The sequence below is a fragment of the Bos indicus genome, chromosome 27, assembly GCF_029378745.1.
Source record: "Bos indicus isolate NIAB-ARS_2022 breed Sahiwal x Tharparkar chromosome 27, NIAB-ARS_B.indTharparkar_mat_pri_1.0, whole genome shotgun sequence".
Classification (NCBI taxonomy): Eukaryota; Metazoa; Chordata; class Mammalia; order Artiodactyla; family Bovidae; genus Bos; species Bos indicus.
In genome coordinates, this window is record NC_091786.1 from 998,494 (window position 1) to 1,026,167 (window position 27,674).

At 52.5% G+C, this 27,674-nt stretch overlaps 1 protein-coding gene across 4 annotated transcripts in view; it reads left to right on the top strand.

Annotated features, from left to right (window-relative positions):
• The window catches only part of DLGAP2 (DLG associated protein 2), a 645,672-nt gene that overhangs the window by 566,063 nt on the left and 51,935 nt on the right, over nucleotides 1-27,674 (top strand). For all 4 annotated transcript variants that reach the window (XM_070781742.1, XM_070781741.1, XM_070781744.1 and 1 more), the window contains 2 exons: nucleotides 13,233-13,380; nucleotides 17,684-17,900. In XM_070781742.1, the coding sequence (XP_070637843.1) occupies nucleotides 13,233-13,380; nucleotides 17,684-17,900 (365 nt within the window). The remainder of the gene's footprint in view (nucleotides 1-13,232; nucleotides 13,381-17,683; nucleotides 17,901-27,674) is intronic.

Consider the following 27,674-nt stretch of genomic DNA (forward strand, 5'->3'; position numbering starts at 1 on the left):
GAATCTATGATTATGTGTTATGTGGTGTGTTAGTCAGGGTTCTCCAGAAACACAGAGTGTGTGTGTGTATGAGAAAGAGAAAGATAGACAGGGGTTAACTGTAAGAAATTGGCTCTCATGATTGTGCAGGCTGGCAGATTCTAATTCTGCATGGCAGGCTGGCAGGCTGGGGTCCCAGGGAAGACCTGAGGTTGTGGCTGAAGGCTGAAGGCACAATTTCTCTTCCCCAAGGAGGTCAATCTTTTTTCTTAAGACCTTCAACTGATTAGATGAGGCCCACCCATATAATGGAGGGCACTCTGCTTTCTCAGTGTCTAAAAATTTAAATATTAATCACATCTAAAATCCCTGGGCTTCCCTGATGGCTCAGTGGTAAAGAATATGATTGCCAATGCAAGAGATGTGAGTTGAATCCCTGGTCCAGGAAGATACCCTGGAGAGGATAATGGCTACCCACTCCAGTATTCTTGCCTGGGAAATCCCATGGGCAGAGGAACCTGGCAGGTTATGGTCCATGGGATCACAAAGAGTCCAACAGGACTGAGCTACTAAAGCATACACATCTAAAAAATGCCTTCACAGTGCTGTCTAGACTCAGTTCAGTTCAGGTCAGTCGCTCAGTTGCGTCCAACTCTTTGCGACCCCATGGACTGCAGTACACCAGCTTCCCTGTCCATCACCAACTCCTGAAGCTTGCTCAAACTCATATCCATCGAGTCAGTGATGCCATCCAACCATCTCATCCTCTGTCATCCCCTTCTCCTCCTGCCTTCAATCTTTCCCAGCATCAGGGTCTGTTCCGGTGAATCAGTTCTTAGCAAGAGGTGGCCAAAGTATTGGAGCTTCAGCTTCAGCACCAGCCCTTCCAATGAATATTCAGGACTGATGTCCTTTAGGATTGACTGGTTTGGCTGTCTAGACTACTCTTGACCAAGTTGCTGGGTCACACAGTCAAGCCAAGTTGGTACATGAAATGAGCCAACAGACATAGCAATGGAAAACGAATATGTGAAAATATTAGCCATGGTTATCTCTGGGTGGTGGACTTCTGGCTGAATTCCATTTTCTTTTAAATATTTTCTGAATTTTTTCCAAAATTATATGTTAGTGTTAACATAAGAAAATATATTGAAAATCAGTTTTATTGTCTTCTAAGCCTCCTTGTAACCTATAAGTACTGTTTCTTCAAAAATAATACCATATTTAAAACAAATTATCCTTGTGTTGTAAAGTTACTACAGTAATAAATTTATGCTCTGTGACTTTATTAGACTTTGCAGCTTCAAGTGGAATTATAATTTTATGTGGACTTTAAAGCCATAAAATGGAGCTTATTCCCAGCGGTGCTGCCATATTTTGTGTCTCCAGGGCTCATTTTATGTGAGACATACAGTGGGAGATGCTCGGGGAGAGGCGCGTGTCCTTGGCAGGGGTCGGGGCTTGGCATTATCACCAGGGAGCCTCTTCCTCGATGGTGCAAAAGGGGTGAGCATTTGAGGGCTGCTAGCCTGGACCCTCTCTGAAATCACTTCCAAGTCCAACACCCATCATGTGTACCTGGGGAGGAGCCTCTGCACTCCTGGACCAGACAGTGCATGGCTTTTCCTACACAGACCCCCTCCCAGGGCCAGACACTGCCCAGTACCGGGTGACTTCCGGCCACTGCAGAGTTCCCATACCGAGAGTCCTCTGTCATTTTCCTGCACCTTCGGTGTCATAATTCTTCTTTTCCATCTTCTGTGTCTTTCTCTACGTCCTGATTACATTATCACCTCCTCAGATGACAGTGTACACTCATTTCTTTTTATTATCCTGGTAGTGGTCATGCCGTAGCTCTTCAGCTAACACTGTTAGCTGACAGGGACTCCACTTATGATCTGTTTCGTGGTACAGTTACACTGTTATTTTCATTTCAGATGGAGGTGCATTTAGTGATTATCTCCAATCACAGCAGGATGCTACATACATTTTACTGTCAACTGATTCCTACATTTGTATGGTGACCATTCAAGTAGATGTTAAAGTCAGCATTTATCATTAGATATGGCAATAGTGAAAAAAACCTCTTTCTCCTTAAGTAGTAATAGCATGTACCTCTTACTTTATACAGTGGTAGGTAGTCAAACATTTAACCTATAAAATCAGCAGTCAGAAAATACAATGGAGTGAGAAGAATGGAAACAAACATTTATCTGCCGCGGTGGTTTTTAATTTCTGGTACTAACGGGGAAAACACAGAACAGAGTGGCTGTTGCCAGCAGAACAGAACGTGTTCTTCACATGCTGGCCCGGGAGTTTACCTGGTTCCCTGTTGGTCTCACTCTCCAGACTTCATACTAAGTCTCTCGAGAGCATAGAGCTCACCCCCATTTTCCTGACAGAGTTGGCGCTTAATAATGTTTAATGGATGGAACTGCTTTTAAGGAAATTTTCACTGGGGCCATTCTGTGGGGTTGGCTTCCCTGGTTGCTCAGTCTGTAAAGAGTCTGCCTGCAATGTGGGAGCCCTGGGTTCGATCCTTGGGTCAAGAAGATGCCCTGGAGAAGAAATGGCAACCCACTCCAGTATTCTTGCCTGAAGAATGCCATGGACGGAGGAGCCTGGTGGGCTACAGTCCATAGCGTCACAAAGAGTTGGACTCGACGGAGTGACTTTCACTCTCATTCTGTGGGATTGTCAGTGGTGATTTTTACTAAAACCTTGTGTCCCAGGCGTCTCCCTTGTTATGCTAATAATTGTCTTAAAAACTATTCCTGAAGGCCATAGAGAACCACTGAAGAAATTCAAGTCAGCTAGCAGATTCCTGTTCTAGAAAGGTTGATCCAACTGGGTGGACACCATCGGGTGTCCGTCAGGAGGCCTGGGGGAGTCACCAGGGCTGCCTTAGTGATGTTGTGTGGGTTGAGAAAACCGGCCTGGAGGCAGACGTCCTAGGGACAGAGTGGGACCCCCAGGGCTGTGACTCGGGCAGGGCTGGGGTGGCGTGCAGTGAGCGGCTGCTGTGAGGAGGGCAGGCATGGCAACGGCGCCGAGTCTGGCAGGGCAGGTGGCGCACAGTTGCTGAGAGGGGTCGCCTCCACGGTCCCGGCGGCCGGATATGAGGATGCCTGCTTTCTGCTTCTGCGGGGTCAGTGGGGCGGGCGGCGCCAGAGGACAGCAGGCGCCCCCAGGAGACCAGCACTGCTGCGGTACCCCGCCTTCCTGATCGGACGGCAGGGCCCACGGACGGGCAGGAGAGGCTGGGGGAGTGGCCAGGGTCTCAGCCACGTGGGGAGATGGCAGGGCTTCCTGAGGAAGGGCCGTCCTGGCCGTCCCCGTGCTGGACGGTCCAGAAGAGGCAGGGGCTGCACCCCGGCCCCCTCCCCGGGGCAGGCTGCTTCCACAGTGGCTGGTCTCACCTGTCACTCATGGACTCTCTGCGTTTTCCGTTCTCTTCAAAATCCGCGTTTTCTCACTTCCTTTTGTCGAGGGTTTGATGAAAGAGTCTCTGTATGTGGACTGAATTTTTCTTTGATCTCCACAACCCGGAGGTATTTAGTGTTAACTGCCGTCCTTTGTGTGCAGACTCTGCCCCCAGAGGGTGCTCCGTGCACACTGGCCGAGTACATGAGTCAGGTCTGTGCCGGCCCAGGGGCACCCGGGCAGTGTGTGTAGCTCAGTGAACAGCAGGTGCATAGATACCGAGGTGGTTAGTGGTGACGTACTGGTTGCCATGCTGATCGATCATCCTCTTGCTGCACCTATGGTTACCTGTTAGCCACCAGGCTGGTTAACCCACCAGCAGTGCTGGCTGTGCCCTGTTTCTTAGGCCTCTTCTTAATGCATGCGACTGGGGGCTCAGAAGGCTCTTCACTGGAACACATACCCCCTCAGATGGTCCCCGAGAGCCCCTCCTGGAAGGGGCAGGCCTGAGGGACCCCAGCCCCTGATGCCCTGGCCTGAGGGTCCAGCCAGGCACTGGCCTGAGTGAGCGTCACGTCACGGATCTAGTCTGATTCCGCTGCCCTCAGACGGGCGCCCGGGACAGGGCTGAAAAGGCAGCACGTCCTGTGACTGTGTCTCCGGGCCCAGGCCCAGGAAGGATCAGGACAGATCTAAGTGCTTCCCAGGCGGCTCGGCAGTCAAGAACCTGCCTGTTAGTGCAGGAGACTCGGGGTCAATCCCTGGGTCGGGAAGATCCCCTGGAGGAGGGCATGGCTACCCGCTCCAGTATTCTTGCCTGGAGAATCCCATGGACAGAGAAGCCTGGCGGGCTACAGTCCATGGGGTTGCAAAGAGTCAGACACGACTGAGGGGCTGAACAACCACAAAGTCAGGCTGCGTGTTCCCTCAGAGTTCTCCAGGCAGGGCACTGCCATTCACTTTGGCTGGTGAGTATTTGATGAGCTCCAGCACATGTGGTCAAACTCTAGTCTCCTTTGCAATAAGCCTTCCGCCCCTGCTGCCCCCGCCCCTGGTCTGCGCGTCCCGTTTCTGCATCTGCACCTGTGCACCCAACATCAGGGATCCTGGGCTCATGCCCCCCATCTCAGTGCCCAAGCCATGTAGGGTAGGGCCGCCTTGGGCACAGGCCATCCGGCATGTTCCCTGGACAGAGCGCCTGAGTCCAGCAGACCCTGGTGTGCTCAGAGCTCGGCGTTTGCTTCCCAGTGTGGTCACCCCGGGGCCAGCCCCAATGCAGACACAAACCCAGTCTCCATCACCCACAGGAAGATGTCTCACAAGTGTATTTGTTGTTGTTTGTGGATGAAATGGATAAAAATGCAGGTTCTCTGAAGGGTCCCTCAGTGGGGCACCCGCGCACGCTACCCCAGTAGACCTGTGTTCCTCTAAGTGTCGGGGGTCCAGAGACCATCTGCCACAGAAGCGCCTTGGATGTTTATTGAAGTTCAGATCTGGAGCTGACGCCACCCATGTGACTCCACCTGGGGTGTGTGGTCCAGGAACCAGCAGGGCACTGTGATGCTGGGAGCTCTGGGAAACCTTCAGTGGGTATTTTCCTGTCGTCCTGACACTAGCTTTTAATATAAACCAGCAAGTGTCAGAAATTTTAGTAAAAAGAAAGGCTCCGTGCTTGCTTAAAAACCCATCTCAGACATAGAGAAAGGAGTGGAGCCCAACTGCAACGGAAGGCCCTCAGGGGGCAGGATGAGTGCCCGAGACGGTCTTGGCTGTCCCTGAGCGCAGCCCTCACCCAGCGCGGCCCAGGGTGGCCGATGCCTCCGTGGGGTACTCTCTCCGTGCCAGGACGTGCACACTGCTGTGGCCGCTGTCTTGGTGGCCCAGCATGCACGGGCCGGCAGGGGCGGCCCTGAGTCCACACTGTCCCCTGCCTCCCTGGACTCCCACTCAACCTGGAGTGAGCAAGCAGTCTAGGCTGGCCATCACCAGAGGGACAGGTGGGGTGGCCACCTCACAGACTCACTCAGCCGCACACCAGGGAGGAGGGGGACGGCAACCCCCAACACCAGACTGGGGTCTCCCGGCCTCGAATCCCTGCTCTCCCCACCCTCAGCCGTCCCTCTGCAGGGATCAGAGAAGTTCTGTGACCACCTGGAGGAGGACAGCCATGTCTGCAGCCTGAAATCTCCCGTCCACAACCCACAGGGCAGGCGACCCCAGGAGCCTCTCATCCACAACCCACAGGACAAGTGACCCCGGGAGTCTCCCGTCCATGACCCGGACAGCAGGCAACTCCAGGAGTCTCCCGTCCATGACCCAGAAGGCAGGCAACACCAGGAGCCTCTCATCCATGACCTGCAGGGCAGGCTACCCCAGGAGTCTCCCGTCCACGACCCAGACAGTGGGCAACCCCAGGCGTCTCCCATCCACGACCCGCAGGGCAGGCAACTCCAGGAGCCTCCCGTCCATGACCCACAGGGCAGGCAACCCCAGGAGCCTCCTGTCCATGACCCGCAGGGCCATTGACCCCAGGAGCCTCTCGTTCACGACCTGCAGGGCAGGCAACCCCAGAAGCGTCTCGTCCACGACCCGCATGACAGGCGACCCCAGGAGCCTCCCGTCCACGACCCGGATGGCAGGCGACCCCAGGAACATCTCCCGATGCTTGGCTCTGACCACCTGGAGGGAGCAGCCCCGGCTCTGTGTTGGCTCAGGAACTCTCCCGCCTGGTTGCCTGAAACACCGCCTCTGGGTAAGATGATTCCTCTCGCACCTGAGGCCCAGCGTTAGACTCCCTTTGGTGCGCGCCACCACCCCTCCTGGGCACCTGCGTCTCTCACCTCTGGGAGGGAACGGAGCGCGGCCCTGTCGTGACTCGGAGGCTGAAGCTGTGAAGGCAGGTCCGCTCTGGGACACACTGCTGCTTGGCGTCGCGCTCATCTGAGCTGCTGGTTTATCACACAGCTGCGATAATGCACCGCAGGCTTTGAAAATGCGTGTGTAGCACTGAAGTGACACACGCACCCTCCGGAGGGAGCCATCTTTGTGCAGAGTCTGGATCACCTGCGCAGGGACCTTTGGGCCTGGGGTCACCTCTCAGGAAGGTGAGCGCCCTGTCATGAAATGAGTGGGCCCTCATGAAATGAGGCCCCAGAGACGCACAGGGGCTTTGCAGGATGTGAGGACAATGGCTGCGTTTGGTGGGAGTTGCATGACTGCTCACTCCACGGCCTCGGGGCCTCCCCCACCCAGGGAGGCCAGGGCCCCTGGACGCCCCGTGAGCCAGTGACGGGGCCTCGACTGGCTTCTGAAAACCCCTCCCGAATCATCACACTTCAGTTGACAAGTGACAGAAAACTAAACATGTTTCTTTCCACACCTGATTCCTAACCCCTTGACTAGGATATAACTTACAGACCATGCAGTTCATCCCCTTGACGTGTACAGCTCAGTGGCTTGTGGTGTATTCACAGGTCCTTGTGATCCATGTCAGGATGTGGCTTCCCACTGAGGAGCCGCCCAGCTCCTCCACCCCAACCCGACAGCCACCCCATGTGCTCTCTGTCTCCCTGGTTTGCCAGTTCCGGACGTGCCGTGGACATGCAATCCTGCAGCACGTGCCTTCATGTTGGCTTCTCCCACCCAGCGTGTCTTTAAGGTTCCTCTGCTCTGTGGCCAGCGCCAGCCTCCTCTGCTGTTACAGCTGGGTAGTACTCCATCGTGTGGCTGCAGCACTGATAACTTCTCCCACACCTCATCGACGTTTGTTTCCACTTCGGGGCTCTTATGACAAATCCTGCACACGTCTCTCCGTGGACAGTTACCTTCATTTGTCCCGTACCTGGGGGTCGAGCTGCCGGGTCTCTTGGGAATATCACGTGTGACCTTCTGGGGAGCTCCCAGACTGTTTTTAAACTGGCTGAACATCCTCTACTACTTAATACTACTCATTTTCAATGTATCCTGTATTGTGCAGTGTATATAAATATGCATGTTTGTATGAAATGTGTCCCTCATTTTAAGTTTTTCACGCTCATGTTTACAGGCCTTGCTTTAATCTCTGAGGGCTTACAGGCACATCACTTTGTAACGAGAGCAGGTTTTTTCATGATACATTTATTTCCATTGATGTTGACAGAGTGTCATAACACGGAAGATAAATAATTGGAGCTTTTCCTTAATACTCATCATTCTCCCTGATGTTTTCATCTCTCTGCTCTCCTTACCGTGGAGTCTAGTTCATAATCCTGTCTGCAGTGTTGCCACTTTTTCCTCAAAATACAATTCAGAAGTTCAACTATAAGTTAGTTTGGGAAAAAAAGAGGATGTTTGGAAAGATACCGGATCAGGAAACTGAATCCTATTGAAGCATATGTGCTGCCTCTTGGCGGAGCCGGGGGCACCCTGGTACCCTCGCAGACGCTGTCATCTGTGACGGTCCGGGTGTGGCGTCAGCTGTCGCCGGGAGAACGTGGCATCCAGGAGGCACAGCTTCATCATCGCTCAGCGGGCTTAGAGGGCCCTGAAGCCAACAACGGACTCTTTTAATAGCAGAAAGGACACGTGTGAGACAACACAGGAGGGTCTCGCGGCAGGAAAGACCTCCCTCAGAGCCGCTTTCGTGAAGCTGGTCCCTGCCAGCCCCCCATGCACACACCCCTGGCTGACACCCCCGGGCTGACAACCCTGGGAATGAGGAGGGGCGGCCAGGCTTCCGGTAGCGTGGATCTGCTCCGTGACAGGGGCCTTCACCCCGAGAACAGAGGCTGCGTCTCATCGGCGGAGTGTGGGTGGTGAGCCCTTTCCCTGCTCCGGGGGGTCTGAGAAGGCACACAGGTGAGGTGCGTGGTGCTGCGGGGGGAGTCAGCCTCTGCCTCTCAGCAGTGAGGTCTCTAAACAAACAACCACTGAAGTACTGGGGCGGGTGAGCCAAGCAGAGGACAGAGGCCACGTCTGAACCCAGCGTGACCACAGGGCGCACCGGGCGGGAGCCCTGCAGAGCCAGCCCTGCCGCAGAGCACGGCCACAGCCTCCGCAGCGCATCCCTGCTGTTCGTCTGTTAGGACGCGCGTCTGTGAATTCGCTGTGTCTGCAGGGCGTGTGCGTGGATGCACGCAACCTGGCTGCCTGAGGACTGCAGGCGCTGCTCCCCGTAATCGGACCAACACGAACGGAGAGAGAAGCTTTGATGGAGACTGCAGTGTTGCCACGGTGTTAATTCTCCCCAGATCGAGGTGTCGATTCAGGGCAGCCTCCGTTTTTAGAGAAACTGCCAGGAAGAAAACGCGGAGGATCTTAGAAGAGCGCAGACAGTCTCGACAGAGAAGAGCCAAGTTGGGCCGGCCGCTCCGGCCGCTTCTCTCCCAGCCTGGGCCCAGCGTCCCTGCAGGGGTCCCTGCTGCCGCTCAGGAGAGCGGTGTTTAGAAACCAAGGCCCAGCCCCGGGTGTGCTCACTGCCGGTTCCCTTAGCGGCAGAGAGAGCTAGCACACGTGCATACCTACAGTCATTTATTTTGTTTATCCACTGGCACATGTACGACACTAAACATGGATTCATACCCACGTCTCTAACTATAACCTAGTACGGCGCGGCTCATTCTAGCTTTCCCCCACCCCTTGAGTATCTGTATAAGATACGTTTAAATTTCCTTTGAGACTTTCTCTCTGAGCCAATCTGGAAGACTATCGTTTAACTTCCACATATTTGGGAATTTTCCAGAAATTCTTCTGTTACTGATTTCTAGTTTTATTGATTTTGGTCCAAGAACATACTTTGTATGATTTCTGTTCTTTCAAATGTGTTAAGGTTTGTTCTGTGGTCCAGAATACAGTCTGTCTTGGTGAATGCCCACTTGACACTCACCTGAGGAAAACGTGGATGATGCTGTGTTTTTGGAGGCTGTCTGCTCTTAAAACAGGGATATTGGTGTCAGAATAGACCAGGGTTGTTTTAGCCTCAGCACTGCTGATATTTGGGGCCAGAAAATTCTTTTTGGTTGACAGGTGGCTGTGACTATAGAATTTTAGTAGCATCTCTGGTCTCTACTCACCAGGCTCCCATCCCCAAGCTGTGACAACTAAATATTTCCAAGTATCTCTAGTTGTCCCTTGGGGATGAAACCTCTCAGGTTAAGGAAAACTCAAATAGAATAAACTGATGTGACTGAAGAGTGACTGTCGCCGTCAACACTTAAAAAGTCTGCTCGTCAAAACACTCCCAACAGGAAGGGGACAAGGCAAGCCACAAACTGAAGGAAAATACTTGAATGAATATCTGACAAAGGATTTGAGTACAGAACATATAAAGAACTCCTACAAAACAAAACCAGAAATAACCTGGTTAAAAATGCGGGGGTAGGTGGAAAGTCTTTTCATGAAAGAAGATGTACAAATGACCAGTCATCCCGTTGTTACTCATCCAGGAGGAGACACCACTTCACTTTCAGTCACGGGCTCAGCTTGAGCAGCACACTGCGAGGGGGTGTTGGGGGGGGGGGGCAGGGGGTGGTCACAGAGGAGGAGGCCGCCCAGAGCCGTCACCTGCACAGCTCACAGGCACGTCTGTCTCGTCTGTAACGACCAGTGGTGTTTGTTTTTCTGTTCTGTGATTTCTATTTCAGAAAAAAAAAAAAAAAAAAACACACTATGCTTTATGATGACTTCACCTGGGTTTGCTCTTTTCCAAAAAAATTCAACTTTTGAAATGTTTTGTTCAGACAGAATCTCACGTGGAAAGGTGGGGGCCGCATCTGAGCACCCCTGACCCCATCTGCCCCCCGGGTGTGCCCTGAGACTCCTCTACCAAACTCCACAGATGAACCTGGGCCGCACGTCCCGCCCCCCGCCCAGGCCTCCTGAGGGTGGACCGAGCACAGTGCAGCGGGCAGTGACAGGGGCTCTGCGTGCGCCCCCCACTCCTGCACACCCTCTGAGCGCCCGTCTCCGCAGTGAAGGGCTGGCAGTGCTTTCCTGTGCTTGTGGCATCAAGTCCAGACTCCAGAGGGGGCTGCACAGTCCCCACTGGTCTTTTCCGGAAGCCTCTCCGCAGCCCACGTCTCCCCACAGCCCCGCTGTCCACCGCTGTGCACTGGGACCGTCGGTGATCCCGTCCACGTTCCGACCCTGTAGGCCCAAGTGTGCGTCTGTCGTAGTAGTGCCAGATTTAAGAGAGACAAACAGTGACGTCTGCCTTCCAGCTGGACGGTGCGTTCCGTTAGCCTCAGGGACACGTTTGGGACGATTGGGAACATGCTGCTAGTGAGAGTTACTTGCTGCTCCTCTGAACTCCACGTGTAACTGGGTGCCCCGTGTTTCTGTCTGGCATCATCCCTCCATCGTTGCTGGCATCAGCGCCTAGCAGCATTCCGGGCACCTGCTGGAGAAAGTCTGCAGAATTTACCAGAAGGCACACAGGCCTTTCCCCGCAGCGCTGCTGGTTAGAGGAGGAACGCCGTGAGGAGCAGACCCAGAGCAGCAGGTCCGGCAGCCTGGGACGCACGAGGGGGAAAGCAGGGTGGGCGGGCAGCTCAGCCCCAAAGCCCGCAACGCCGCCCCTCATCTCGGTCTCCAGCCCAGGGCCCTCCCGCCTTCCAGTCACACGGGGAACCGATTCTGAGCCTGACGCCGGCTCTCTGTCATCCTCGGGAGGCTCCTCAGGGCTGGGGGGGTTTCAGCCGTCCCCAGAGAGAAGGTCCCCGGGGAGGGCCCTCTGGTGTCACTTCTAGGGTCTGAGCACCCAGCCCTGGATGGGGTGAACATGAGCACACGTTCTCCTGTGACTGCAGTTAAAGCTTAGTCTGAATATTTCCATATTTACACACTCAGTCTAATTATGGAAATAACCTGAAAAAGCACTTTCCCAACAGCCCCCAGGTCTGTGACCTGCGGGGCTCCGTGGCCTACCGAGTGTGTTGGAGGATGCTAAGCCACCATAATCAAGTGCGGATGAAGTTGGGGACCAGACCTTTGCAACCTCTGCTCCTCTGACTCAGCTGCCCAGATCTTGGGGCAAAAAGCATCAGTTTTGGAGCCAGGCTGCCTGGGCCCGGAGTCTAGCTCTGCGTTCGCTTTGCGGGCACCTGGGTGAGGTGGCTCCCCATTTGCAGTGAGGCCCAAGCATGTGGGGTCCCTGCGAGGACTGACGGGCTGGTACAGGGTGCTTCCAGGGGCCAGCATAACAGTACATCATGGATGTTCGATGTCTGGAGTCTGTGTGTGAAAGAAAACCTGAGGTTAGCTTTCTGTAGTGGCAGCTCGTCTCTCAGTGGCTGCCCAGGGCTGGAATAAAGAGGTGGTCGTGAGTTAGAAGACACATCTGAACGTAGAATCACAAATACAGAGTCCTGTGTGGATGCCACTCAGCCATAGTTCTGAGTCACCCCACTCACAGTGCCAGGCTCTGGGCTGGAAATCTGGATACAGAGATAAAGAAGACAGAGCCCTGCTTTTACAGATGCTGAGAACTTAAATGTGAGAATGTTGAATCAGCAAAGAGCGGTGTTAATCAGAAGGGAAAGCTCTTCAATTGGAAGTAAGATAAAAGTGCTAACTGGTAGAAACTGGAGTGTGCAGACCCCCGTCCAGACCCGGGCCCGAGCAGCGTGGGTGACAAGGAGTCCGGCAGAAACCTGGACTCTTTACGAGCCAAGGTCAGGGCAGCCCCAGGCCCATTTCTCTCCCGTTTCCTTTCCTTTTCTCTTCTCTTCTCTTTTGGTCTGTTTTAAGTGGAAAGAAGGGATGTAAGAGCTGGAATGTTATATACCTAGTCTTAAAACAAAGTTATCATTATAATAATTTGTAAATTGTATTCTATTAGTATCTAAAAATACATGCTATTAACTTTACCTGAAATAATGACCTTAAAATAAATGAGCTTCCTTAATCTGAACTTAACATCAAGCCAGTTTTCCCTCTGCTGCCCTATTTCCAAAGAAGTAAATCACCGTGAAATCAATTTACATCAAGGGCTTACTTTAAAAATCAGGGAACATACTGTGGTCAAGACATGGAGTCAGAATTAGCAACCTAATTTTTATACACAGGCCTGTGCAATTATCCTAGTTAACTGTCTCATTGTGATCCACAGTAGGAAAGAAGAATAAATCCATTATTGTTGTTCACATTTTTCCAGCTTGGGGGTCAAATAAAATACAGTGTGTCTTGATTGTGGAAAGACTCACCAAACCTGAAAGGAGCTCGATTTAGCCAGAAACGTCAACCCAGCTGAACCCTCTCTCTGCCAGACATCCTCAGGGTTTGCCCTATGCTTTCAAGATTTTGCAAAAAACAAGGAGGGGGACGGACTAGAGGAAATTGATTTTTAAGGCTGTTTGGAAGGAAATGACCATTATGATGATAATATGGATTTGAGTTTTCAGTCTGCTCTCTGCTTCTATTGCATAATCTGGACAACTTCACATAAGTTAAAATGGCTGGCAAACCTTTGATTTTTTTCTTCTTCTATTTTTCTGAGTGTGTAAAGTTGCCAAAAGCTACCCTGACCTTTATGAGACTCTCGTGGACTTCTGAGCCCAGTTTGCTCTGAGGCTGTGTGAGTTATCCAAGCTTTCAGGGTTAGGTTTCCCTCTTCGTGGAATGATCCAGATTTCACTACCTGATGATAAAAAGTCAGGTTTTGAAGCAAGTCTGTAAGTAGTCTGCCCCATTGGTGCTGATGAACCCACGTCCATGAGCTCGTCTGTCAGGAATGTTACCACGAGCCCTAGATGCCCACCTCGCGATAGGGTTTGATAGCAGCCCCGGGCACTGCCACACATGGTCCCTGCAGCGATGCTCACGAGGCCTCTGTCTTCTCTCTTTCTCTCCTGTAGCCAGAGCTACCTGCAAGCTGCCAGCGACGGGCCTGCCAGCCACGGGCTGGACCCCTCTGCCAACTACAACTCCCCGAAGTTCCGCTCCCGGAACCAGAGCTACATGCGTGCCGTCAGCACCCTCAGCCAGGCCAGCTGCGTGAGCCAGGTGGGGCCCCTCCCGGTCAGCCCCCTGCTGCAGACTCAGGCCTGAGCCAGGTGGGGCCCCTCTCCTCCTGGTCAGCCCCTGCTGTAGACTCAGGCCTGAACCAGGTAGGGTCCCTCCCCTCCTGGTCAGCCCCCTGCTGCAGAGTCTCAGCCAGGAGTGCTCCTGTGCCATCATTGCACTAGGGAGCTCCGTGGGCGTGACGGGGCCTTTGTGACCAGTCGTTCTCACTCCCAGCCCCTCTGAGCAGGGCTGACGGGAGCGTCCACCACGTTCCCCTGCCGCGCCCCCCACACGGAGCAGCCTCCTTCCCTGGGCCAGGCCCCCCATGTGGAGGGTCTGAGCCCCACCCAGCGGGACACACAGGGCCCCATAGCACCAACCCCCTGAGGTCGCTGGTGTTTCCATGGACAGACTGTCCCCGCAGCTGCAGGCGAGCCATCAGGTCATGCCCTGTGTTGTTCTCTGAGGACACAGGTGATCCAGACCACCCCTGGCTCTGCCGCCTGAGGGAGGGGGCCCCGCAGGAGGGGACCCACAGAGGGGCGCTTGGGAACCTCTCCCCGCCCCTCACACCCTCGCCACCACTGTGCTCACACCCAGCCTGGCTGCCGATGTTTCTGGACCCAGCGCCGCTGGGCGTGAGGGAGCCACAGTGGGACAGCTGTCTGGACAGGTGGGCTCTGGGCGCAGTGGCTCAGCTTTCCCTAGGCGGGAGGGTGAGCCAGCCCAGAGGCTGAGGGCAGGAGGGGCTCCCATCTGGTCTCTGCTCGCCTTCCTGCGGTGGCTGCCTTGCTGAGGCCCCTGTGGCCACATCCTGGTTCCTGCGAGTCTCTGTGTGCTTCATCCATGCACCGTCCAGATCACCCTGACAGCTGCTCAGTTTGCCCGGGAACCCAGGCGCTTTGCTGGGCGCGCAGGGGTGGGGGGGGTCGTCAGGAGACCGCAGGGCAGGGGGCACCCCACTGCCCCCGCAGGAGCAGCGTCCGCCTTCCCCCACGGCCGAGCCTGCCACCCGCTCCTCCTGCCTTCTCGTTGTCTTCACAAAGCAGTGTCAGTCTGAGTGTAGCTTCTTTCTGTCATGCATCCTTTCTCTTTTCACTGTGGTAAAATATACCTAAAATCCACAACATGTACCATCTTAACCGTCTTGCAGTGTACATCCCGTGGCGTTTGGCACGTCGCATTGTTGGGCAGCCACCCCCACCGTCATCTCCAGAACGCTCTCATCTTCCTAAACTGAAGCTGTGCCCACGCAGCACTGGCCCCCCGCCCCCCATCCCCTCTCTGTCTCCTCCCCGGGACCTCACAGGAGTGACTCTCACAGCGCTTGCCCTCCGTGTCTGCCCTGCTTCGCTTTCCTCCGTTGGGTGCCTGTGTCAGAACGTGCTTCTCCTCTGTAAGGCTGAGCAGCACGCCGTGTGGATGGCCCGCACTGTGCCCACCGTCTGTCAGCAGACACTGTGTTGCTTCCGCCTTGGCTGCTGTGAGCGACACTGTGTGGACACGGTGTGCAAGCGTCTGTCGGTGTCTCCGCTTCCGGTTCTCACGCTGCACGCCCTGTTCCTGCGGGTGCAGCTGTGGTCTCCCGAGGAAGCTCCGTGCCAGTTCCCGCAGCGGCTGCCCCGCTTTCCAGCGCCAGCAGCTGCGTCCAGGGTCCCACCCCCCGCCCACAGCCACCACCTCACTCTGCAAGCGCCACCATCCTGACCTGGGAAACCCGCCCTCAGCGTGTATCGGGCTCTCTGCCACTAGGAGCCACGTTCCTCACCATCTTCTGATTTTCTCTTCTCTGGTATCTCGAAGCCCACGTCCTCCAGAAGCAGTTTAAGTGCTTTCCTGCTCTTGCAGTTGACTAGAGAAGCCAGCACTTCAGCCCACACTGATTATGTGCCGCTCTGACTTTGCAACCTCCCGAGACACCCCGTGTCAGGCTGAACTGCGGTTTGAGTCGCAGAGTAAAATGCCCACTTTTCCAAATCTCCCTCGAGCTAGTCAGAGAAAAGGCCATTTTAGTTCCAGCCTAGACCAGCTGAGGTCCTTCTCAACTGCTTATTTGTTTCGGGGAAAAGTCCCCCTCATTTGAAGGGCCTCGCTGGTCAGCTTTGTGGCTGAAAGCACTGGCTGAGCGGTCCTCACTGAACGCCCATCCCTGAGTGTCAGAAGGTACCCGTGAGGGTGATGGCACCTCTTCCAGAAGGAGAAAGGCCCTGGGCCTGTGGGTTTGCAGCAAGGGGGAACCTACCAAGACCCCGTGTCGGAACTGGCGGGCGCGGGCGACCCCACACGGTTTCTGGCCTCTTTAGGTTGTCTGACCTGGGTCTGTGACGTAAATGACATGAAACAGTCTGAGACTTTCTGATACAGTTCCACATGAGGGAAAACCTGGGTCGGAAGGAGTCTGTACTCCAGGAAACGGCATACTTCGAGCCAGAGTGAGAGTGTTTGGGATGCATTTCCCTCCATGGGCACCAAGGTGACTCTGCTGGGGTGTCGGCATCTGTCTTTGCCCGAACTCGTCTGCCACTTTCCAGCATCAGACACCCTGAAACCTCTCGCGTGGTGCAATCGCCCGGGGGTCTTTCTCTGGTCATTTCTGCCTGAACAAACTCGGTGTCCCCTCACTCTGGGCTCTGGGTCAGCAGTCCTACCTTTAAGACCCCCTCAGCACCTTCCTCCCGGGCCATGCTCACTGGGATTTGTCCAGTGAAGGGAGCGCTTGTGAATAATCTCAAGTGTTAATAGAAGCAGGGAGCCAGGGAAGCATCTCAGGTAAGTGCAGAGACCCAGGCCCAGGTCTGTGATTAGAGGTGGGCAGAAGCTGTCTTCTCTGATGAAGGGCAAATCCAATTCTTTACCTGCTTTTACTCTGTGAACAGTTAGAGGAAAAGGATTGATCTGGTATTTAGAACAATACTTTTTAAAATTTACCTGTCAATGTAGCAGGAGTGTTCAGCAAGTTGTGGGTCATGTTCCAGGGGTGGAGTGAGTGACTCAGCTGGGCGCTGGGCTGAGACTGTACCCAGCCATGGCCTCTGTGAGTACACTGCCCGCAGGCGTGGCTGGGGCGCAGGGGGCAGGCAGGGTTCCTAGGGCAGAGGCCCCCTGCATGGGGGTGGTGGGGAGACCAGCCTAGGTTTCCGGGCCCCTCCATGAGCCCTAAGCAGGGACCCAGCAGGTCACCCAGGAGAATTGTCTTGGCCTCTGCCTGAGCCCCAGTTCCATGCAGAACTCTGGCCCTCCACGTAAGCATCTCCACGGGCATCTCCTGACCGGCTTCCGTGTTAACACGAGGTGCCCTGGGAGGCGGGGTTTGGGGAGGAGCCACCTGTCCAGGTCCCCACGAACCAGGCCTGGGAGCAGCTGCAGCTCATGGGCCCAGCCCGGAATCCTCGTTCCTACAATCCCCACTCCCCCCACCCCCGCCCCAGGCTCTTCAGCCTGCTCTGTGTCCCACTACCGAGTTTCTGTATAAACTCCTAGACATGGCTCCTGGGAGGCCCCAGAAACCTCAGGAAACCGCATTCCACAAGGACAGCACACGGAGGCCCTCCGCTCACCCGCAGTCTGGCCCCTGGAGCGCGGCCCTCAGGACCCGCGCTCTCCAAGGCCCAGTCACATTTCATGACATAGGGTCCCAGGGCGACTCTCTACTCAGAAATGAAATGTCAGGCTTGAGAATAACAACTTTACCTGCTGAACCGCCAAACTCAGGGCGGACACTACCAGCCCACGCTGAAGGAGGGGAGGGACCCAACGGAGTGTGGGCGGCGCACCTGCATTGTGAGAGACCGAGGCACCTGCAGGACACGGGCTGGGGCTGCCTCCAGGGACGCAGGGGCAAGCTCGTGGCCGAGCAGGCGTCCGTGTCCTCAGCCCAGGGCACTGGGCTGAGCGGAAGCAGAGACAGCCGCGCCCATGGGTCTTTGTGAGCACAGCGTCCATACCTGGCTTGTCTGAGCTGGAAACAGCCTGGGCCATGAAAACGGAAAAAGAAGGATGACGAATACTTTGCACAGTGTGCTAACCTTTAACCTCGCTGTTCCTCTTGACCTCAATGGTAACTGCCAGTCGCACTTTAAAGCTCTGCCTCGGGGTCTCTAGACTTTCCAGGGCACAGTGGGAATTGGTGGGTTTTCTCAGCGTTCCCCGAGCTTAATGGCTCCCAGTGTGCCGACTTCAAATTAATTAAGCTGTGCATGGCAGGCGGTGAGTGCCTGCGGGTGAGCTCTGAGCGCTTCTCCGCTGGCGCATGGCTGTGGCGCCTGGCCGAGCCGAGCCGTCAGCTGCGCTGTCGTTCTTCCAGATGAGCGAGGCCGAGGTCAACGGGCAGTTCGAGTCGGTGTGTGAGTCGGTCTTCAGCGAAGTGGAGTCTCAGGCCATGGACGCGCTGGACCTCCCGGGATGCTTCCGGACACGCAGCCACAGCTACCTGCGTGCCATTCAAGCGGGCTACTCCCAGGACGATGAGTGCGTGCCCCTGACCATCCCCGCTGATGCCGCCTCCACCATCCGGCCCACAGGTAAGGGACGCCCTCTGACCCATCCCCCAAACGGACAGGTGTGGGGCACCTCCATCCTCACGGACTGGGGTGAGTTCTTTCCAAACATCTGGAAATTTTCCAGCTTACATTGGTGACACAGTGCTGTTTGCAGTGATGTTTTGAAATGTTTTCTTTCCTGGATTACTTTTCTTTTTCTTAGGATGAAATCTATCGATTGTCAAGGTTCCTTATAACAGTCAAGTAGAGTTTTTGTAAAGTTTTGTATATGAAAAACATTGATGTTTGGGAGGTGATTGTTTTAGATACCGAAGTTGAATAGACAGCAGTAAAAGCTCAGCTGACGTGCAGTGACGTGGGGTCCTCACCGCAGGCCCAGCCCGAGTCTGCACTGGCAGATCCGTCAACACGATGCCTGCCGCAGAGCAGACCGTTCGTGGAACTGAAGGTCACAGTCTCCTTCAGTTCTTGGGGAAAGCCAAGATAAATTTGATAATTTATCACCTAAGCTAAGCATCACTGTCTAATGTTTCTGTGCACTGTGCTGGTTTATGCAGCACCGTGAGTAAACACAGCCCGGAGAAGCCCACGAAGCAGCCAGCGATCAGAGTCGCCGAGCTCCGTGATGGGAAGAGCGTGGGATTTGGACGCCTCGGGGCTGGGGCGGGGATGATCCTGAGGAGGACTGGAGAGAAGTGGCCCCAGTTATTGACGGCTCCTGGGAGCCAGGGCGGGGGCGGGCCGTGTCACCTGCCACCCGCCCACGACAGAGCTGCGCGTGTTTGAAGCCAGGACAGCTGGCAGGACGTGGGGCGATGAGCGGGGCTAGGTGTCGCTGGGATCCTGCGGCTGCCTGGAACCTGCCCTGTCACTCATGGAGCCTGCAGGCGGGAGAGGGCTCACCAGAGTCAGACCTGTGCCGCCGCCTCTGGGATCGCGGGCGGGTCAGCCTCGCAGTCTCCTGCTCCTCGGTGTCCAACTCAGGCAGAAGCTCTGAGCACGTGACCAGGTCCGCCCGAGGGTTAGGGACCTTGGAGTGCCGTGGGGCCTCAGTGGTCTTTTCCAGTTGCCTGTGGCTCTGAGCAGAGGCCGTGATGCCCCCATGCTCCCGAGCCCAGGGGTCAGGGTGGGCGCCGTTCTGGGAGCCGTGCCCTGCAGGAACCAGGGCCCACTCCACACAGGGCTGCAGATGCTGAGGATGTTGGGGGCCCGTGGGGCCCAGCCCCAGCTTCCCCCGGAAGCACCCCGTGTCTGTGACGTCAGGGACCAGCCCTCACGCTCTGCCCTTGTGGGGAAAAGTGTGGAAAGTGAACTAATTAGAAACTTAAGGAAGTTTCTATCTTACTTACTTACTTATCTTATTTACCTTACTATCGTTGCAGATTTTTAAAATATGCTGTAAGAGATAATTACTGATAGGTTCACCAATATTCGTTGAGTGTCTCCTACAAGCAAACAATTAAGCACACTCTTGGTCTTCAGAAATGCTCTGAAACGATAATCACCTGGTGGAAAATGACTTTCTTGTTTATAGAGCTGTCACTCCAGAGGAATAAATATAAAACAGATTTCACAGACATAAGAACCAGTGCAGAACTCAAACTAAAATTCTGATTTATGTACATATCATTTTACCAAGTATTACCAATACATCTTGGTATTCCCAACATGTATCTACCAAATGTATTAACAAAAGAAAAAAAACGCTTCTCTTCAAAATTTCTCCTGAACATTGGCCTAGTTATAGAGTCAGAATTCTTCCAGAAAACAGTGGGGGAAGCAGAGGCAGGCATGCCTTCCAAAGTTAGGGAGTGGTCTGGGGAATAAGAGATGAGATGGATAACATCAGGAAAAATAGCAAGTTGCCTTGAAATAATTGATTTATAGAATTATAAGCTACCTTTTTTAAAGGTGCAGACGGATCCTTAATTCCTCCCTTCCCCTCTTTTACTCTAAGCATTAGAAATTGAATATTTGTAAATTTTTCTCTCCTAAATAGAATAGTGATGGTCTACAGCAACAGAATACTTAATAGGATTGTGAAACATACCAAAGAAATGAGACACCCCTGTCTGGAGGTGAGGCAAAAACAGGGTTTCCATGATTTTATGTTGAAATACTATTTGGAAGATCATGCATTTAATAACTATGCTTCGTTGATGTGTGTGTGTGTGTAGAGAGAGAGAGATTATTTTGACAAGTGCATTTTCTTTTATACTCCTAAAATTAGCTTTTGAAAATAATTCCCCAAAAAGTTATTCAAAAACATTCCCAGTGATTATTTTGAACAATAAGATGTACTTAAATGTCTCTTTAAGCCTGAAACATAAAAGTCGGTGTCCATTGGTTGCGTCACCTGTATAAACGCAAATGTGTAATGTTGATGTTCATCTAACAGTAATTAAACACCAAGCGTGTGCACGAAAGGGCCATTAGCAGTTTCGGAACGTGTATCAGGCGCTCCATTCTCAGCGCTCACAGGCTGATGCTGCCACTGAGCGTTTCTCTCATCTGGGGCTTGAGTTCACCTGTGATTTCCCTCCACCCTTCAAGATGGGTGACGATGCAGCTGAAACAGAGACTTGTCATCTGATCTCCAGGGACCTGAAACAGGACCAGACTCCACCACTGGGCGCTGGGACCCATGGCCGGCACGACTCTCCAACCCACTGCTTCCCTCATCACCAAACACCCCACGTATTGATTAGAGTCCTCTCACTAAATGAAGTGGTTTTGAAAACATCTACTTTCATTTCACACATGGCTTCTTTCTCATCTGTGAAGTGATTTATCAGATAGATTTACTTGTCTAAATATGCATTTCACCCGATTCTTCTAGGGAGGGAAGGTTATTGATATCGTGGAGGAAAACAGTGTAAAATTGGATGATAATGATTTTTCTCTGGGTCAGAAGTTTTCTCAGCGTACGTCAGCACTGATTCCAGGAGGCATTACCACGGAGGGAAAATCCATACCAGGCATGATGGAGGAAACAGCCGTAAACCTTTTTTATCTGGTGGCTTGTATTTCTGCAGTAACTTGCCTCTCAAGCGTTCCTGTGATCTCGTTTCCAAGATGCCTCCTGCGTGTGGAGCTTGGCATCTTCCTGGGCTCTGGCCGCATGACTTCGGCCCACTCCCCACAGCACCTCCCCTGACTCCTGCCCTCTGGCCTTCCGCCAGCCAGGACCCTGGTAATCCCGTCAGGCCATCATGATGGTGGGCATGGTCAGTCACTGCAGGAAAGAATTGTTTAAGAACTGTGGATATGTGAGCCAGTCAGACTTAGCACTTAGCATCGTAAACCCTAAATAATCAATGATTAAATAAATGAATTCATGCATGTGTAAATAGGTGGAAGAATGCGTCACTCGGCTAGATCCCAGGGTGCAAGTGCTGTGGGGCTGACCGATCGGCCCCCGGCAGCCCACCCCCGCCGTGTCACCTCGTGGCTGCGCCCCCGGCCTGCTCACGTGCTGAGCACACTGACGGCCCTCCGTGCCCTTCTTGCTGGCCCCCCCTGCCTCCTGCCCCACTGCTGCATCACCCCTCCTCGCAGTCTCTCACTTCACGTGCTGTTGCTGATCCCAGAATTTGCTTTTCAGATATTTTTTTGCCTAATTCTGAGCTATGCTTTTGTTATCAACTCAGGGATCATTTTTTCCAGGAAGCCTTCACTGATTTGCTCTTCATCTAACTAGTGTAGGAGCGAACACAAATGCCTTCCCTCCCACCCCCAATCAGATGAGTTCCAGCTAAAGTACACACTTATTAAAACAGAGAAATCCTAATTTTCATTTATTTCTAAAATGTACTTCCCTTTTAAATATATAGACATATCAGATTCCACAACATGTAGCCTACTGTGCATGTATATGTGCTAAGTTGCTTCAGTAGTATCTAATGGACTCTTTGAGACCCCATGTACTGTAGCCCACCAGGCTTCTCTGTCCATGCAATTCTCTGGGCATGAATACTAGAGTGAGTTTCCATGCCCTCCTCCAGGGGATCTTTCTGACCCGGGGATTGAACCCGCCACCCTTAAGTCTCCTGCATTGGCGGGCTGGCTCTTATTTACCTCTAGTGTCACCTGCAAAGCCCTGCAGCCTATGATAGTGGGTCGTATTTACTCTCAGTATATACTTACATCATTTCATAATTATGTTTAGAAAGCATTGATACTATGGCTTTTGTTTCTTATAATGTGTTAGTTAAAAAACATTAAATTAAAACCAGTTATTTAAATTTACAAAATTATAAAGTATTCTGAGAACTTTTAAAAGAAAATAAGTTTACTCTCGGGAAGAAAGAGGTACTGTGCTGTGCTCTTCAGTCAGATCACTGGCTGTCAGGAGTCTTCTTTCCTTGCAAGGAGGTAGAGGATGAGCCAACGTTGGAAGTCAGAGGAACGTGGCCACACAGTACTGTATATATATTGAGTGTGTTGATTATCTGTACATAATCATTTTACACATGCTGTCTTCAAAATGCACTAAAAATTATAATGTACTTGTTACTTTCAGAATTTCGGGTTTTTATTCACTGCTTCTTCTTTCCAAGAAACACTTTGACAACTTAAAATGATGTGTTTGGACTCATACCTAGTGGTTTCCTCTTAGGTATTTCTATTTTCTGGAGAATTAGCCTTTAATAAAAGTTATCCTTTGAAACATCATTCAGAGGGGAAGAGAAGGAGGCTTCCTGCAACCTGCTCATCTTACCCATCTGTCTCTCCTGCCCAGTTTCCTGGTGGCTGGTTACTTTTGCTTTGGACTAGTGGTTGAGGACTGGAGAAGGCGATGGCACCCCACTCCAGTGCTCTTGCCTGGAAAATCCCATGGATGGAGGAGCCTGGAAGGCTGCAGTCCATGGGGTCGCTGAGGGTCAGACACGACTGAGCAACTTCACTTTCACTTTTCAGTTTCATGCATTGGTGAAGGAAATGGCAACCCACTCCAGTGTTCTTGCCTGGAGAATCCCAGGGACGGGGGAGCCTGGTGGGCTGCCGTCTGTGGGGTCGCACAGAGTCGGACACGACTGAAGCGACTTAGCAGCCGCAGCAGTGGGTGAGGACTAAGGCACTGCTAGTCCAAGAAATGCTGGAAAACTGGACATGTGATACCGGTGATGGTTAAGTTTGTGTCAGCCTGCCTGGGCCTAGGTGTTTAGTCAAGCATTATTCTGGGTGTTGCTGTGAGGGTGTTTTTTGACACGTTAACATTCCCATCACTTCATGGGAAATAGATGGGGAAACAGTGTCAGACTTTATTTTTTTGGGCTCCAGAATCACTGCAGATGGTGACTGCAATCATGAAATTAAAAGACGCTTACTCCTTGGAAGAAAAGTTACAACCAACCTAGATAGCATATTGAAAAGTAGAGACATTACTTTGCCAACAAAGGTCCGTCTAGTCAAGGCTATGGTTTTTCCTGTGGTCATGTATGGATGTGAGAGTTGGACTGTAAAGAAAGCTGAGCGCCGAAGAATGATGTGAGAGTTGGACTGTGAAGAAAGCTGAGCGCCGAAGAATTGATGCTTTTGAACTGTGGTGTTGGAGAAGACTCTTGAGAGTCCCTTGGACTGCAAGGAGATCCAACCAGTCCATCCTAAAGGAGATCAGTCTTGGGTGTTCATTGGAAGGACTGATGCTAAAGCTGAAACACCAGTACTTTAGCTACCTCAGGCAGAGTTGACTCATTGGAAAAGACACTGTTGCTGGGAGGGATTGGGGGCAGGAGGAGAAGTGGACAACTGAGGATGAGATGGCTGGATGGCATCACTGACTCGATGGACATGAGTTTGGGTGAACTCCGGATGTTGGTGATGGACAGGGAGGCCTGGCGTGCTGTGATTCATGGGGTCGCAAAGAGTCAGACATGACTGAGCGACTGAACTAAACTGAACATTCTCGCATCTGAGTGAAGCCGATTGCCCTCTCTAATGTGGGTGAGCTGTGCCCAATCAGTTGAAGGCCTGAACAGAACAAAAAGCTAACCCTCCATGAGTAGGAGAGAATTCTTCCAGCCTGACTGTTCTCCCTTTGAACTTGACCTGAGAGACCAGCTTCTCCCAGGTCTTGGGCCTGCTGGCCCTTGGATGGGAACTGACCGTCGGCTCTGCTCAGCCTCCAGGTGGGCCCCACCTGGAGGGCCCCACACAGCTCGGGTCTTGACAGGCTCCACGGTCACTCGAGCCAGTTCCTCTCGTAAACCTCTCTCTCCATGTGTGAACACCTCTTCTGGTCTGTTCCTCTGCACAGACGTGACTAATTCAGTATCTACAAAGATTATTTCTTCAGGTTCTACATTTTAAATGGTCGTATCATTTACACAGGAACTTTGATCAGCAGCCCTGCACTCTGGCCAGCAGCTTGACCTTAAGGAGACAGACTGGAATCTTCTGTCCTGTGGCTGGGGTTAGGGGCCGGAGTGGTCATTAAGATGGGAGGCATTTTCACAGATGTTGAGAAGCTATGCTTGTAAAATGATCAGTCAGGTAGATCTAAAAGTATAGAAACACCATTTGCTTCTGCAGGCCGGTGGTTCCTGACCACCACGTGGCAGATCTGACCTCCCCTGGGGACCGGGGACATCAGAGCAGGACAGAAGCCACCTGGCGGCTCAGGCGGGTCCCGAGGGCGCCCCTGCGGCCGGGTCTGGGTCGGCCAGGGCAGTCGGTGTGCAGGAGCTGCAGGACAGGTGAGTTCAGGTGCAGGAGGAGCACTGAGGGCAGGAGCCGGGGAAGCCCCATGGAAGCAGGGGCCAGAGGCCGAGGGGCCCTCGGGACACAGCAGGCATGGAGCTGCTGGGCCCGGAGCCTGTCCCGACTGCCAGGTTAGGGGCAGGTCGTTCAGGGAGAAGGTGCCCGCTGCTCACCTGGCAGGTCTGCAGCTGAGCCCTGCAGGAAGCATGCTGAGGAAACTGGAGAGAGACTCCCACAGGGGCCATGGGCTCTGCAGCTGAGGCCCCCAGCTGGGATCCATGGGCTCCTGGGGGACCCCTAATACGTTCAGAAGGTGAGGGGGGATAAAAAGTGGATCCTTAATTTTTCTAACATCTTTGTTGTTCCATTGCTGAGTCATATCCAGTTCTTTGTGACCTGATGGACTGCAGCATGCCAGGCCTCCCTGTCCTTCACCAGCTCCCGGAGCTTGCTCAAGCTCATGTCCATTGAGTCGGTGATGCCATCCAACCATCTCATCCTCTGTCGTCCCCTTCTCCTCCTGCCTTCAGTCTTTCCCAGCATCAGAGTCTTTTCTAATGAGTCAGTTCTTCACATCAGGTGGCCAAAGTATTAGAGCTTCAGCTTCAATCAGTCCTTCCAATGAATATTCAGGGTTGATTTCCTTTAGGATGGACTGGTTTGATCTCCTTGCAGTCCAAGGGATTCTCAGGTGTTTTCTTCAACACCATAGTTCAAAAGCATCAGTTCTTTGGCGCTCATCCTGCTTTATGGTCCAACTCTCGCATCTATACGTGACTACTGGAAAAGCTACAGCTTTGTCTAGACAGACCTTTGTCGGCAAAGTAATGTCTCTGCTTTTTAATATGCTGTCTAGGTGTGTCATAGCTTTTCTTCTAAGGAGCAAGCATCTTTTAATTTCGTGGCTGCAGTCATCATCTGCAGTGATTTTGGAGCCCAAGAAAATAAAATGTCACAGTTTCCATTGTTTCCCTATCTATTTGCCATCAAGTGATGGGACTAGATGCCATGATCTTAGTTTTTTGCATGTTGAGTTTTAAGCCACTTTTTTCACTTTCCTCTTTTACCTTCATCAAGAGGCTCTTTAGTTCCTCTTTGCTTTCTGCTACAAGAGTGGTATCATCTGCATATCTGAGACTTTTGATATTTCTCCCTGCAGTCTTGATTCCAGCTTGTGCTTCATCCAGTCTGGCATTTCACATGATGTACTCTGCATATAAGTTAAATAAGCAGGATGACAATATACAGCCTTGACGTACTTCTTTCCCAATTTTGAACCTATCTGTTGTTCCATGTCTAGTTCTAACTGTTGCTTCTTGACCTGCATAAGGTCTCTCAGGAGGCATGTAAGGTGATCTGGTCTAACTTTAATGTAAAATGTCCCCCCGTTACAAATGCAGCCACAGAACAGGCTCACTTTAGCAGGGCCTCCAACCCCTGGTGTGTTGGACCCAGTATATAGCCGCCCTACAATTCATGCCAGGATTTCAAAACACCCTTTATGTTCATGAGGCTTTGAAATCAACAGTTGTTATCAGTCCTCTTGCCAGATCTCATTATTAACCGCATTAATAGACACCCCGGTCACAGAAATTTCCTAACGTTTTGATAACTGCATTTTGATGTAATTTTTCAATCTCCTGCATTTTAGCTTTCAAATTTAAAATGTTCTCTGTCTTGGGAAGGAGGGCATCTGCTTGACTGAGCTGCTGATGGGTCATAGCCCAGCAGCAGGCCTCGCAGTAGGATTTCTCAGCTCTCGTGAGCAAGGCTTCCCTGGAGACCCAGGGCAAGATATTTGCAGTTTTCTGTGTTAGGCTTTCTCATAGATAATTAGTAACAAATTATTTTAGTTTTTACTGTTGACTCTCTTTTCTCCATGACCATGAGAACAGGCACCTCTTGGTGTTGAACACTGCATCAGACACTTCTAGAACAGGGGCTGGAGTTTCCCACCCATGAGTGCTCGGTTTGCATCGAAGAACACAGCACACAACCATGCAACGGGGGATGATATGCTTCCAGGGGGCCCAGGGTCTCAGGGGCGCTTTCTCGGTCCCTTTGCTGCTGGCCACACAGAACATGCCTTCTGAAGTCGTGTGTGCAAACACCAGGGGCCAGCAGGCTGAGGTCTGCTCACGGTGGGGTCTTTCATGGTGTGCTGGCCACACGGGCTCCTGCCACTACGTGACCAGTCTTACCACACCAGGCTCCAGGGACAACGGCCAGGAATCACAGAGGCCACCGTCGCTGCTAAGCAAGGCTGCTGCTCGCAGGCTGGCCCGTTCTGCCTGAAGCAGTGGTGAACACCCGTGGTTCCCAGGCATCTCTGATCTTTAGTCAGTGTGTTTCCTCACACCCGTTAAGGTCACGGCTACGCTCAGGCACATTTGTATTTGCTGCGCTGAGTTTGCATTCGCCCAGTCTCCTGATCTGTGTGTACACCTGGGCTGTACAGGACTCAGTAAATATTTGTTGAATGTAAGAACAGTTAACTTGAGAATTTACAGCTTATACAATATTTAAATCCATTTACATGAACAGTTTGCACTCACTTAATATTTAAAGTTCAGTGTTTAAGCTCCCCTGGGCTAAGCCGTCCTCTTAGACACCTTGCTCACTGGATGTCTTTCTCTGTGTGTGTATGTGAGTCACTCAATCATGTCCAATTCTTTGCAACCCCCTGACTGCAGCCCACCAGGCTCCTCTGTCTGTGGGATTCTCCAGGCAAGAATACTGGAGTGGGTAGCCATTACCTTCTCCAGGGCATCTTCCTGACCCAGGGATCAAACCCAGGTCTCCTGCACTGCAGGCAGATTCTTTACCATCTGAGCCACCAGGGAAGACTGTACCAACTCAGGGTGCCCACTGCTTTGATCAGATTTTGACATGACACACAGGTGGATCACGTGCAGCATAGCTGTGAAAGAAATAACCATGTTTGTTTCTTTTCCTTAAATCACCAAAGTCAAGAGGGGTCAACTTAAACTGCCTTCCCCAAGCAAAATCTCTGCAGAGAGGAGCCCAGAGCTGCTGCAGTGGGAAGGACTGTGTAAAAAACATGCGAATAATATCCCCAAGTCTTATCCTGAG